General features: G+C 38.8%; 1 protein-coding gene and 1 non-coding gene across 6 annotated transcripts in view; both read right to left on the reverse strand.

The window, feature by feature from the left end:
* FOCAD (focadhesin) overlaps positions 1 to 15,021 on the reverse strand; it is a 302,741-nt gene that overhangs the window by 268,661 nt on the left and 19,059 nt on the right. For 3 of the 5 annotated variants that reach the window (XM_005209890.5, XM_024995511.2, XM_024995512.2), the window contains exons 2-4: positions 8,237 to 8,322; positions 5,439 to 5,513; positions 3,079 to 3,233 (exon numbers count right to left, since the gene is read on the reverse strand). In XM_005209890.5, the coding sequence (XP_005209947.2) occupies positions 3,079 to 3,233; positions 5,439 to 5,513; positions 8,237 to 8,293 (287 nt within the window). In that variant the 5' untranslated portion in view covers positions 8,294 to 8,322. 5 annotated transcript variants of the gene reach the window in all.
* MIR491 (microRNA mir-491) lies at positions 7,418 to 7,501 on the reverse strand. The gene has a single exon (NR_031328.1). It is a non-coding gene; the product is annotated as a microRNA mir-491 (primary transcript).

Here is a 15,021-nt window from a genome sequence, read left to right on the forward strand (position 1 = left end):
CAGATTCACTCACAGAGTTAAAAATTCAAAAAGGCATATGAGGCAAATATTCTGTTTTTCCTCTGTATCTCAGTTTTTCTTCCCAGAGGTAAAAGTCTTACCAGGTCTCATTTATCCTTTTAAAGATGTTGTATGCACATGTCACTGAAAATGTATAGGTACATGTGTTTTCTTTAAAAAATAAAAAAAGTAGCCTACTAGACATAGTATTCTTTTTTTCATTTTTTAGTGAAAAAATATATCTTGGCCATCATTCCTTATTTTTCCAGCTGTATAATATTCCACTGTATCAATATGCCATAATTTACAAGTTTCTTATTATTTTCAATCACAGGCAGTGCTTCAGTGAATAATTTTAAACATAAGGTCACCATTAGTTTTCAAGAGTCTTTGGAAATATGGCCAAGATATAGAAGAAAGCTTTGAATTTTATTGTATGCAAATATAGGAACTTTAACAATTGAAGGATCCTGAAAAAAAAAAATGTTTTTTTTAAGTTTCTTAGAGTATTCATATTGTCTAAATTGGTAGCCACAGGAGATATAGACAGAGTAATTCTGAAACTAACCAATTTAAATTTTGCATCAATTTGATCAAATCTTTATTCAGAATGATCTGGTTATCTACTAACTGTCAAAGAGTGTGCCAGAGACAAAAATACAGGTTAAAAACATAAACATATTGTGAAAGAGCAAGTAGCCCAGCTGAGAGGGGGGAAGTATCTAGGTAGAAGAGCTGACATCTGAGCTGAGCTTTGAAATATGAAGAAGAGATTTCAGAAAAAGAAGGGGAAGGAACATTACATGCAGAAATGCAGTGTGCACAGGTTTCAGAACAGGGATCAGCTGTGTATAGCTAACAGGAGTGGTCATGGCAGAAAACGCAGGCTGAATAGAAAGTGGGAACTAGCTTGGGAAGGGCATGTATACCATATTAAAGGGCTTGGACTTACAAATGTAGACTAAAAAGACTATACGCAGACTATACAGAAAAATCAAGGTTCCAAAAAGTTCCAAAAAGATGATCTAAGGGAACAAAATAAGATTTGTGAAGAAAGGTTAAAAGGCCAGAGGTTAACGGCTATTAAACACATGAAAAGATGTTCAACACTGCTCATTATTTGTCTGCTCACTTGCTCAGTTGTATCTGACTCTTTGAGACCCCATGGACTGCAACCCACCAGGCTCCTCTGTCCATGGAATTTTCCAGGCAGGAATACTGGAGTGGGTTGCCAGTTCCTATTCCAGGGGATCTTCCTGACCCAGGGATCAAACCCACATCTCTTTGTCTCCTGCATTTTCAGGCAGGTTCTTTACCACTAGTGCCACCTGGGAAGGTATTCACTCATTATTAGAGAAATGCAAACAAAAACTATAATGAGGTATCATCTCACACCAGTACCAGTCAGAATGGTCATTATCAAAAAGTCTACAAATTATAAATGCTAGAGGGGGTGTGGAAAAAAGAGAACCCTCTTGCACTGTTGGTGGGCATGCAAATTGCTACAGCCACTATGGAGAACAGTATGGAGATTCCTTTATAAACTCCAAATAAAGCTAGCATACAACCCAGCAATCCCACTACTGGGCATATACCCTGAGGAGACCAGAACTGAAAAAGATATATGTACCCCAATGTTCACTGCAACACTATTTACAATAGCTATGACCTGGAAGCAATCTAGATGTCCATCAACAGATGAATGGATAAGAAAGTTATGGTACATATACACAATGGAATATTAGTCAGCTATATAAAGGAACACATTTGAGTCAGTTAATGAGGTGGATGAACCTGGAGCCTATTACACAGAGTGAAGTAAGTCAGAAAGAGAAAGACAAATGTCATACATTAACACATATATGTGGAATTTAGAAAAATAGTACTGACAATCCTACTTGCAGGTCAGCAAAAGAGACACAGACATTTTGGACACAGAGGGGAAATGAGAGGGTTGGATTATATGAGCGAATAGCATTGAAACCTACACATTACCATACATAAAATAGACAGCCAGTGGGAATTTGCTGTATGATACAGGGAACCCAAACCCAGTGCTCTGTGATAATCTAGAGGGGTGGGGTGGGGAGGGGTGGAAGGAGGGTTCAAGAGGGAGAGGACATTTGTACACCTAATGCTGATTTATGTTGATGTATGGTAAAAACCATCACAATACTGTAAAGTAATTATCCTCTAATTTAAAAAAATAAAATATATATTAAAAAAGGCCAGAGGTTATTTAATTCAATAGACCTCAAGTCCAGGAAGGCACTAACCAAAGATTGATGGTGACAGCTATATTCCATCTCCACTAAAGGCAGGAAAAAAGATTAAGTATTCAGTTCTGCGTTTCCTTGGTGGCTGAATCAGCAGAGAATCTCCCTGCCAAGCTGGAGACACAGGTTCAATCCCTAGGTCAGGAAGATCCCCTGGAGAAGGGAATGGCAACCCACCCCAGTATTCTTGCCTGGGAAATCCCAGAGAAGAGGACCCCCCAGTCCACCAGGAGGTTGCAAAGAGTTGGACACAACAGCAACCAAACAGCAGCAGCAGTGAATGGAATAAATATGGTCAAACCAAACAAATTCAAAAAACCAAACATTATTTACTTCGAATAATCAGGGGAAAGTATGTCTAAATCACAAAATGCTTTTAAAGAAATTGATGCCATTATTTTCTAATGCATGCACTGATGTTAAAGGCTGACCAAGGCCAATAGGGTATCAACTTAACCATTGTGGAATGAGTATTGCTTATGGGCAACCTCCTTTCTTAAAATAAGACAGGAAATTACACTGCAAACTGTGAGTTATAAACTTAGCTATTCATTAAAAAGAGCAATAACACTTTCAAGCAGAGTCCCAAAACTTAAGTACAGCAAAATGACCACAAATGCCCAAATTTTCAGAGCTTAATTTAGCATGTTTTCACCACATATGAAATATCAACTGTATGACATTTTTAGGGAAAGAACAATAACTAGTAAGTAGGATGAACGGTGACCCTTAATGGCAAATCAGCGAATTTTTGTCTAAAAATTTAAACTGTTAACTGATCAACTATGAAGGAAAGGAGCACCTGGTTGATGGAATCAGGTTGAGAATCCCATTGAGAACATAGCTGAACTCCGCGTGATCCTGAGCGACAAGGGCCACCAGACCCTCACAGCAAGCTGTTCGAACTACGACATTATCGCTGCAGCACTTCTCCCACAGCAAGTTCAAGGCAGGAGTCTGAAATCAAACCAGTGATTAAAACACACGTCTGATGACTAGCAAATGCATACACGGCCCAAGCAGTTCATCAAAGTGTAATTCGTTCACCGTAGGCTGGCTTTCCTCTACAAAAATGACGCTGTGTCACACCATGTGTAGGACACACTGAAGCTGATTTTCCAAGAGAGGTAGTGGATGTATTCTGATATAGTAACTCTCTCCCCTCTGGTGTCTTTGCAGCAAACTGAGGCTGGCTGCAGAGGTTCTATCTGAGTCTAAGGAATGCAGCTACTAGGAGATCAAAACTACGGTTTGGTTCTAGCACTATGTTCTAACCAAGCCATTTAACCAGACACCAACCATACCAGCATATCAGTTAGTCTAAGTTGGACTTCAAATCATACCTACGCTTCAAGCCCTGAACATTTTCAGAAAATATTCCTACTCTTCTCCCACCAACCTCTATTTAAACCGTCAACTGGTCAAACATGGAGGAAAGCGCACCTGATTGATGCCACCCCACTGTCCCTTCCGGCACCCCTGCTCCAAGTGATTGAAGCTGAATGTGGACCCAGAGGAAGGAGACAGAAGCAGCTCAGGCTACAAGCAAGCTGCTGGTTCCAGGACTACCAAAAACACCTAGAAAAACTTTTTCCCCCAAGGAAGAGAGTTTGACTTCTCCCTTCACACTGTGAACCTGTCATCTTTGATAGGAAAGCATCAGAAAGACACAAAAGTAAACAGGTCTTCATTTTGAAAATTCCTACTAAAGCAGAGGTTCTAGCTCTCATAACTTGCTCAGGAACTTATGATTCTCCTCAAAAAAAAAAAAAAAAGTTCATTACTAATGATGAACCTACATTTGAATGTATTCTGGGCTAAGTCCATTTAGATTTTACATGGGGTTTGGGTTATTTATTTTTGCTTTTTTTTAAAGAACACAATGAAGCTATTTTTCCTTTCTTCTGACATAATTTACTAGGGAAACATAAAATCTAGAGAGAAAAAAAATTACAATCCCCAGCTCCCATGGAATAACTAAACTAATGAAAATCAACATAAATTGTGCCCACTTTCCCATGGTAGCTGACTCTGAGAGCCTTTTCAATCTCAGGATCCCACTAACTAACTGTACAGAACAAGACAGTTAACAGTCACTGAAGGGAAGAAATATTTATATTCTATTTCTTTTATTCCGAAGGAAATTTTATTCACCTGTGTGGACCATACCAAAGGGTTCTAAATGTCATCACTCCACTCCTAAGCCAGAATAACAAAATAAATGAATAAAACACTGTTGCCTCAGGTAACATTGCACCTTCATGGAAGGAAGCACTCATTTATTAGCAGAAGAGGAAACATTTAGTTACAGGGATTTGACATTCAATAAATTCTGGCAGTTTAAGTAAAACCACTAGATCGTCTCAGTGTACATAATGTGATTATAGGCAGGATTAAGATCAGAGTTCTCAGAAAACCTAATTTATATTACTACATACAAACACCAGATAAATGCCAATTAGTGAAGTATGCCTCTACATTGCCTTCAATGTGTCAGCAGAAGTGATAAAGAAACGCAACTTGGAGAAGCTAATATAAAGGAATATGAGAGAAAGGAAATCAATTTATTTGTTATGAAAAAAAAATCTTATTTCCATCAGCTATATTCTCCATAGAGTTTACCTTAGAGGCCCAACTTAAGCAGGGTTTCCAATCAGCATATCAAGCTACTTAGCACTGGTCAACCAAAACCCAAGTGGTAAATAGGTCAGTAAATATGACCAACCCTATGAAGGATACAGAAGTTTTTCCTCCAGTTCTACCTGTCAAAGCATGACCTTTCTAACTTAGAACTCGTGTGTGGGGCTACCTAAAGCCTGAGAAATCTCCTACACCCCAACAGAGCCATTGTGTTCACTTTGTCTGTTAAACAGATTCCCTCAGCAGTAACTCTACTGGCCTTCTTCTAAAGGCTGCCTACGCTCATTCCACCCATGTTCTTTTTCATTAATAGTCCTAAGAATACTCCCCTCCACCCCTTCCCTGTCTAGTTCCTGGAGTCTGTTGTAACACTTTTTAAAGTTTAAAAAGCAAACAAAGAAACAAAACTAGATAAAATCATTTCTATAGTGACCTGAACTGTGAGGAAAACAGAAGAAGCGCTATGGTGGTCCAGTTACCAGCAATATCTGAATAGAACTAAGCACAAAATTAAAGACAGACCTGGTTTGTGCACTGGTGGATCTTTTCTGAAAAGCTGTTTTCCTTTAGAACTGCAGCAATAAGATGACCCACAGCCTAAAACAAACAAGATTAATGAATACATTCCCTCAGAAGTTCTCTCTCAATAGTGAATTTGAAGGTTAACTAACAGCAGTAGTAATGGATATGAGTATGCCAGTCAATCAGTAACAACACTCAAATTCACAGGGTGTGTGCTCTGAAGAACTGCATTTGGCACTCCACAAATGGAATCTCTCATCTCACAACAACCCTCAAGGTAAGCATTTTTATCCTACATTTTATCCCAGTAAGCAAACTACAGTTCACAGATGTTGAGAAAATTGCTGGATTTTCTGTTTAAATTGTTGTCACTTGGTATTACAAGATAATTTCAGATTGCTTAATCCATTACACCATGAGACAAATGAGAAACTCCATAGCTTTTAAAATCATCTTTGCAACGAAATGAAATGCATCATGCTTCATCATGCCCTTAATGAAGATAGAGAAAACTCATCACCATCTTCATGACTATGGCCCACACAGATTTGAACCAACAGGTCCTCCCCCCACCTCAAACATTCTCTCTCCTCTAGGATCTAGGATGTAATATCCCTGTTGGTTTCTCATAGGTTTCAGCTCCTTAATAAGCTTTCAGTTTCATAAATCTCTAAAAATTTTCCATATCGTCTTTGGTCAAAAAACCCAGAGTTAAAACTAAGATTCTCATAGGAGTGCTGATTGATTCCATAAATATATAAACGTTGTTACTTCCTATCATCTCAACTCCATTCTCCTAGATCTTCAGCACCACCCAGCATTGCTGTGGTAGAACCACAGACTAGCAACAACGACAGCCATTCTAGGTATGGGTTGGGAAAAATTTTGCTATGGCAAGAACTATTCAGTCTGCCCATGCGACCAATGTCTGATATGGATGTATAAACACCCATCAGCCTTGCAAAGTCTCCAGAAAAGCTCAAACAAAAGCACAGCACCTGCTCCTTCATTTCCTTTTGCATTTCACACACTAGAATTGAATTCAGACCTCAATGATCAATGGTTTTTGTAAGTCACTCATTTACATGAAATTTAAGTTTAGATCAACGACCTCTTACCTCCTTGTTAAAGAGATAGTAACAAAATTGAGGACCAATGAACAGCTTCAGTTCCTGTTTACAAAATAACCATATTTCATTGAATGTAAATGGCCATCAAATGCAAGATGCACCATTACTTTATGAACCGCTAAGAAAGAAAAAAGGCTGCCAATTAATGTTATACAACGCTTCTTATAATTTTTTGATTTTACGTTAATGAAAGAGCTCTTTCAGACTCTTAGAAAATCATGGCCAAATGCATAAATGTGCAGGCAATATCAACTGTATAATGACTGCTGCCATCAATTACTAAATGCAGATGTTAAAATATGAAAAAAAATGTGTGAATCAATGAAATATGGTGCTAACACTGAGCAGTGGTTACAAAAGAACAATAGGAAGTATTCATAGAGGACAGGGAACAATTGCAAGAATCTAATAAAACCAATATGAAACACAACATGGACAAAAAAAGTTACCATTCATATTTAGAAAAAGGACTAACAGAAAATAAGCTTCATGATAAATATCCCCCACTGCCCACCAAATTCAATTTCCCTAATTTACCTTCCAATTTATCCCTCTAACAAATGAGAGAGTATAGCCTAAATTGATTTTCAAATACAAAATCCAAGTATAAATCAGCCTATGCTGCTACATAAGTTTTCCATAACAAAGAGTAGCTTAAATGGATACTGCACACTAAACAATACAAATACACTTTTCTCTTAATTTAACAGCAACACACATAGGCATTTCTTGATTGACCTATGCTAATGAAGGGACTCCACGCACAGAAAAATAGAAACTGTGGACAGCATCCTCCAAGCCTTCATCTTCTTCTTCATGGTAACCACCTGTGTTGCACAGGATATGACTCCAACCCAGTCAGGTAGAAGGGAATCTTGCATAAGGAGTGTTCTACTCCTCATGGAAGGGTTCCCCACTACCCAGCTAAGTCAATTCCCACAGCAGGCATCTCCGAAGGTAACTGCTGAGAGTATCCAAGACGCTGCAGGTTGGTAAGTCTTCAGGCAGGCTTCTGCTGGTCCCTTTGCTTTACTCTCATGAGAGAAGACAGTAGCTATTATGTACCTTGATTAACCAAAATGCTTCTAGTTAGCTGAAAGTTAACCAGAAAACCAGTTCTGTTTTACCCATAATAACCAAAAAGCTCTTCTAAAACTAATTATCACAATCTTCTACCTGAGTTAGCATATAGATCTAATTTTTCAATCCAGGATATTTTACTGATTTAATATCATTATTATAAAAATTTATTATTCTTAATAGTTGTACTAAGAGTAGAATATACCTTTTTAAATAGGAATCTCTGACATTCTCAAGATGTATAACCATTTACTTCTGTTCCCAATAATTAACTACAGACCAACAAATATATATTCAGAGGTTAGTCAAAGTTTTTTATCTCTAAGAAGAAAAGGATGACATAAATAAAAGCACAGATTGGTCAGTTTCACTATTTACTTTCCTATGTCCAATATAAATTTTCAAATTAACTGATATAAAAGTTAGTTATTAATATATACTCCTGTATATAGATGAATAAAAATTTTTAAATGTTAAAAATATAAATAATGTTAAAAATATAAATTTCAATTAACAATCCACAAAAAACGTTCATTTGTTACCATAAAGCATAAATAGATAAATAAATGAACAAATAAATAAAATTACCTGTGACTGGATAAGAGAATTTGGAAATTCAAACCTTTTCCTTATGTCATCCAACATTTTTACTTCTCTTACATATAAGCAGAATTCTGTAACCAAAACAAAAGAATATTTGTTACTCTGGAAAAGGAGTTTAAATAACTATTTGTCAAATAACATGAAAGTAATTCTGTACAAAGACAACAATGGCAATAAAGCACAGAGCCCTGGAGAACAATCCCCTGGCACACCCTTCACTGTTAAGCATTTCAGCTCTCAAATGCCACGACTGATGGCACAGTGAACTAAAAATGCCCAACCATTCTTAGTTTTCCCATGAGAGCAAATCCCAAAACAGATGATTTCACGCCACAGAAACAAACAAATAAAAATCCAAAAGCTCATGTCTAAATAGCAGAATTTGAAAAGTTCAACCACATATTTGAAATAGAAATTCATCCTTCTGTGGATCAAAACTTCTGAGGAAGAAAGAACCAAACTTTCACAAAATTGTTTAAGCTGTGCCTCACTTTGGTACAAGCTTCCACTGAAGCATGAACCCACCCGTTTGTGACAAGTGTGAAGCACTGGTGAGTTTTTTCCAGGAAGTATAGAAATGACCTAGAAATTCACACATCCAAACAGATCCTTTGTCTTCTAAAAGAGGAACAGCAAGCAATCGGCACCAACTTTTAATATTTACATCATGCCTCTCATGCCTATCGGGTTCTCAAGTACAACAATCACAACAAAATTATAGAGGAGGACAGAGTAGTAAAGTGGAGGCACAGAACTCGTAAGGGGGTTTCCCAAGGATCTCACTTGATCCAGTTACCACACAGCACTGAACCCACTGAATTACACCCCACTGTAAAAAGCAGGATGCTGTACCAATTTATTGCAGTATAACTTTAAAAAAGTGTTTACATTAGTACTGTACTCTAAGTTACCTTATAAAAATAACAGGCAACAAAACCAAGCTCTCCTGATCTTAAAAATGAAGGCATTTTGTGTTGAACCTGTAGCTTTTTCTTACTACTGTCTTGCTTTTCTTCTAAACCCAAACTCCCTGGATAATTTATGCTACCTTTCTTCTTCAACATATGGGTCCAACTTAACTCCCTTGAACTAGCCATTTCACAGCACTGAAACAACATGTTCTGACTGCAAACCATGTCCCTTATCTAATCCACTCATTAGCTTTTAAGCAGGTCAAAAATTCAACCTCCCAGTTGTATTAATCTCACCTTTCTTGAAATGTTCTTCTCTGTTGTTCCATAAGACATCATAACAGAAATACCCAAAGTGTGTCTTGGGGAAAGCCAAGATAGAGACCTCTTCGAGAGGAAAAAAGAATTTTGTAGGGACATATATTGCCATTTTGAAAATTCAAAAAGTAAATAAAAAGCCAAATAAAACATGAAATATGTTAGAAGGTGTTACAATGGAGAAAAACAAGTGAAAGTGAAGTCGCTCAGTCGTGTCCAACTCTTTGCGACACCGTGGACTGTAACCTACCAGGCTCCTCTGTCCATAGGATTCTCCAGGCAAGAATACTGGAGTGGGTTGCCATTTCCTTCTCCAGGGATCTTCCCGACCCAGGGATTGAACCTGGGTCTCCCGCCTTGCAGGCAGACGCTTTAACCTCTGAGCTACCAGGGAAGCCCGGAAAAAAATAAATCTGATCTCTTTTTCTATGAGTTTGTTTTTGAAGTACAACTGGCCTACAAGACTATGTTAGTTCCTGTTACACACATAATGATTCGATATTTCTAAGCATTTCAAAATGATCGCTATGGTAAGTCTATTTACCATCACTAACACAAAAGTTATTAAATAATTATTGACATATTCCCCACACTATACAATTCATACCTGTGACTGGTTTATTTTGCAGCTGGAACCAGAGACAGGAGAGGGGAAGGCAGAAGTGAATGAAGGCAGTCAAAACATACAAATTTGTAGTTATAAGATAAATAGGTACCAGGGATGTAATGTACAACCCAGTGCTGAATGTTACATAGAAAAGTTGTTAAGGGAGTAAATCTTAAGAGTTCTCATCAAAAGGAAAAAATATTTCATTTCTATTTCTTTCATTTTGTATCAGTATGAAATAGTGGATGTTCACTAAGCTTATTGTGGTAATCATTTGATGATGTATATGTCAAATCATTATGCATTAGAGTGCTAAATGTCAGCTGTAGCTCAATAAAACAAGAAGAAAAAAATTTTTTTAAGTAAAGCGAATAGAACAAAGGGGAGGAGATGAGAAATGGGGGATGTATACACTTTCTATTTAAATATGGTGGTCACTTTAGAGGGTGCCATTTGGGAGTCAGATTGGAGATGTTAAAAACAAAACACATCTTTTCTCATAAAAATTGTTTCCATTTCAGTGCATCTTTTCCCAGTTCTCCTCTCACAGTTCTCTTCACCAACATTCTCAAAGTCCAGTCAGTCACAAAGTCAGCTTCATTCCTTCCAGCATCTCAGAGTTTATGCCTAAGATGCTGGAAGTTAGCCACGCAGATAATCTAGGGAAACAGTATCACAGGCACGGGAAACAGTATCACAGGCACAGGAAACAGTGAATTCAAAAGCTCTAAACTAATGATCTGCTTAAGATACATCCCAGAAAGAGCAAAAGGATGAGTTAGGAACAGAGCAAAGGAGGAAGGAAATGGCAAATGAGAGCCAATGAGAAGCTAGACCACAGAGGGCCTTGTAGGCCACTGAAAGGACTGATGTATTTATACAGAGTGAAATGGTTAACCACTACAGGGGGAAAAAAAAGTGGTAAGATTTTAATAGAATCACTTGAGGTGAGATGTGGTCAGACTCTGGGTATCTTCAAAGGTAGAGTCAATGTGGTTACTAACAGACTGGATGAGAGTATAGCAGAAGGAAAGGGTCAACGATGACTCCAATGTTTCTGATCTGAGCAGCTTCATTCTTAATTTCAATCCCTTTGGGCATTTTACACATAAAAAAAAACCATGAATAAATTAATTACCATGGCATTTTTTACTAAAAGGAAAAGATAGAATTGCCATCAACTGAGATAGGGAAATGAGTTCTTTGAGGGAAGACTAGGAATTCCATTTTGCACAAGTAAGTTTTAGATGCCTAATGGATATCCAAGTGGAGACATCAGGGAGAAAGTTGGATACATGAATCTATAATTGAAGAGACAGATATTAGTTGGTAATACAAATAATGGTGTGCACTACTAAAGAATCTGAGAGGTTCTAATGCAAGAAATTTGATAAACTTTGCTTAATCCAGAGTTTACCAAACTTATCTGGTCATGGCCCCTTTTTTCTGAAACTAGCTGTTAACAGTCTATACAACCAACCTTCCTTCGGATACACCTTGGTAAACACTGCTCTACTGGTTCCTCCTATTCCTCTCTCCACTCTGCTTCTCGTGCGCCACCTTCCTTCCTGAAGGTGCTCCCAAGCCTCTTGTCTTGTTCTGCTTTCATGAAAACTCTCCCAGAGTCTTCATCTAGTCCCTATCTCCAAACATTTCCCTACCCTCTCTCAGGAGGCTCTAAAGCATCAGATTGGAGATGTTAAAAACAAAACACATATTTTCTCATAAAAATTGTTCCCATTTTAGTGCATCTTTTCCCAGTTATCCTCTCACAAATTTCTTCACCAACATTCTCAAAGTCCAGTCAGTTACAAAGTCAGCTTCATTCCTTCCAGCATCTCAGAGTTCATGCCTCCATTTCTCTACTCATCATTGTCAATGCTCACATGAGACTTCCTTCAGGAACTGGTTAAACTTGGGGTTCTCTACCCCATACACTGCTGTCGGACTAACTGTCCTAAAATGCTATTTCCATCATATCAATTCTCTGTAAAGAATACACAGCAGGTTTTTAATAGCCTGGCAGACTAAATACAAATACTTATTTCCAGCTTTTAAGTTGTCTCCAACAACAATCTCACACATTCAACTTCATTTTCACTGTTGTCTAATTCTGGTGGTTTAGTCACTAAGTCATGTCTGACTCTTATGAGCCCATGGACAGGAGCCCTGCCAGGCTCCTTTGTCCATGGGATTCTCCAGGTGAGAATACTGGAGTGAGTTGCCATTTCCTTCTCCAGAGGATCTTCCTGACCCAGGAATTGAACTCGGGTCTCCTGCATTGCAGGCAGATTCTTTACCGACTGAGCTACGAGGGAAGTTGTCTAATTTTAAGCTGCCTGCCTCTTGAGAAACCTATATGTGGTCAGGAAGCAACAGTTAGAACTGGAAATGGAACAACAGACTGGTTCCAAATAGGAAAAGGAGTACGTCAAGGCTGTATATTGTCACCCTGCTTATTTAACTTGTATGCAGAGTACATCATGAGAAACACTGGGTTTGAAGAAGCACAAGCCGGAATCAAGATTGCCAGGAAAAACATCAGTAACCTCAGATATGCAGATGACACCACCCTTATGGCAGAAAGTGAAGAGGAACTAAAAAGCCGCTTGATGAAAGTTAAAGAGGAGAGTGAAAAAGTTGACTTAAAGCTCAACATTCAGAAAAGGAAGATCATGGCATCTGGTCCCATCACTTCATGAGAAATAGATGGGGAAACAGTGGAAACAGTGTCAGACTTTATTTTTGGGGGCTCCAAAATCACTGCAGATGGTGACTGCAGCCATGAAATTAAAAGATGCTTACTCCTTGGAAGGAAAGTTATGACCAACCTAGATAGCATGTTCAAAAGCAGAGACATTACTTTGCCAACAAAGGTTCGTCTAGTCAATGCTATGATTTTTCCAGTGGTCATGTATGGATGTGAGAGTTGGACTGTGAAGAAAGCTGAATGCCGACGAATTGATGCTTTTGAACTGTGGTGTTGGAGAAGACTCTTGAGAGTCCCTTGGACTGCAAGGAGATCCAACCAGTCCATCCTAAAGGAAATCAGCCCTGGGTGTTCTTTGGAAGGACTGATGCTAAAGCTGAAATTCCAATACTTTGGCCACCTCATGAGAAGAGTTGACTCATTGGAAAAGACTCTGATGCTGGGAGGGATTGGGGGCAGGAGGAGAAGGGGACGACAGAGGATGAGATGGCTGGATGGCATCACCAACTCAATGGACATGAGTTTGGGTGAACTCCGGGAGTTGGTGACGGACAGGGAGGCCTGGCGTGCTGCGATTCATGGGGTCGCAAAGAGTCAGACATGACTGAGAGACTGAACTGAACTGAAAACCATTTTCAGAATAGACCCATGTGCTCAAAAATCGGTTCATTCCTAAGGGATTCCCGCCTACCCCACCACCCCTCATGTGGAATCTCAGTTCCCCAACCAGTAATGGAACCCATGCCCTCTGCAGTGGAAGCACAAAGTCTTAACCACTGGACTGTCAGGGAACAGGGAAGTCCCTAAGGGATTTTATTTATGCTGTTCTCTCCCACATAAAATGTCCTCCTCTATATGATCACTGCAGATGGTGACTGCAGCCATTAAATTAAAAGACGCTTGTTCCTTGGAAGAAAAGTTATGACCAACCTAGACAGCATATTAAAAAGCAGAGACATTACTTTGACAGCAGAGGTCCATCTAATCAAAGCTATGGTTTTTCCAGTAGTCATGTATGAATGTGAGAGTTGGACTACAAAGGTGAGAGCCGAAGAATTGATGATTTTGAACTGTGGTGTTGGAGAAAGACTCTTGAGAGTCCCTTGGACAGAAAAAAGATCCAATCAGTCAATCCTAAAAGAAATCAGTCCTGAATATTCACTGGAAGGACTGATGTTGAAGCTGAAACTCCAATACTTTGGCCATCTGATGCAAAGAGCTGACTCATCTGAAAAACCCTGACACTGGGAAAGACTGAAGGCAGGAGGAGAAGGGGATGACAGAGGATGAGATGGTTGGATGGCATCACCGACTCAATGGACATGAGTTTGAGTAAATTCCAGGAGTTGATGATGGACAGGGAGGCCTGGCGTGCTGCAGTCCACTGGGTCACAGTCAGACACAACTGAGCAACTGAACTGAACTGAACTGATATGTTCCTACAATTATAGGTGAAATTCCTTTTATACTGCATCTTCTCTGTTTAACCTTTCTCAAGGAGCCACATCTTAAGAGCATTCACCTTACTTTATATTTCTTCAGTGCTACTGCATTTGGCCTGACCCATACTACCATGTGACTAATTACATTAGGATTGTTAATATTTTTCTGTAAAGGCAAATAGAAACTACTCAGATTTGCCACTGTAGCAGGAAAAGCAGCTACAGACAATACATAAATAAATGACCAGGGTTGTGTTCCAATAAAACTTTATTTACAAAAATAGGAGGCAGGTGGGCTGTAGTTACTGACTCCTGATTTACATACTATTTATTTAATTAATTTGTAAAATTTATTGATTAAAAACTGCTAAACTGACATTCAAATTTACCCCTGTGCATCCAAGCACAGATAATTCATAAATAAGATAAACTGAACATGTCTTATTATCTAAAAATGGAAAAGTTCTATCATAGAAAACAATTTTCATGCCCCTAAACTCTGAAGGAAATTTCTCACATTAGGCTTTCTACTGGGGCTTCCCTTGTAGCTCAGTTGGTAAAGGATCTGCCTGCAATGCAGAAGACCCGGGTTCAATTCCTGGGTCAAGAAGATCCCCTGGAGAAGGAAATGGCAATCCATTCCAGTATTCTTGTCCAGAATACTGGACAAGAATCCCATGGACAGAGGAGCCTGGCAGGTGGCCGTCCATGGGGTCACAATATTCGGACATGACTTAGCGACTAAACCACCACCACCACCACCATGGGATACAGGGTGATAT

The sequence above is a fragment of the Bos taurus genome, chromosome 8 (genome assembly GCF_002263795.3).
Source record: "Bos taurus isolate L1 Dominette 01449 registration number 42190680 breed Hereford chromosome 8, ARS-UCD2.0, whole genome shotgun sequence".
Lineage (NCBI taxonomy): Eukaryota > Metazoa > Chordata > Mammalia > Artiodactyla > Bovidae > Bos > Bos taurus.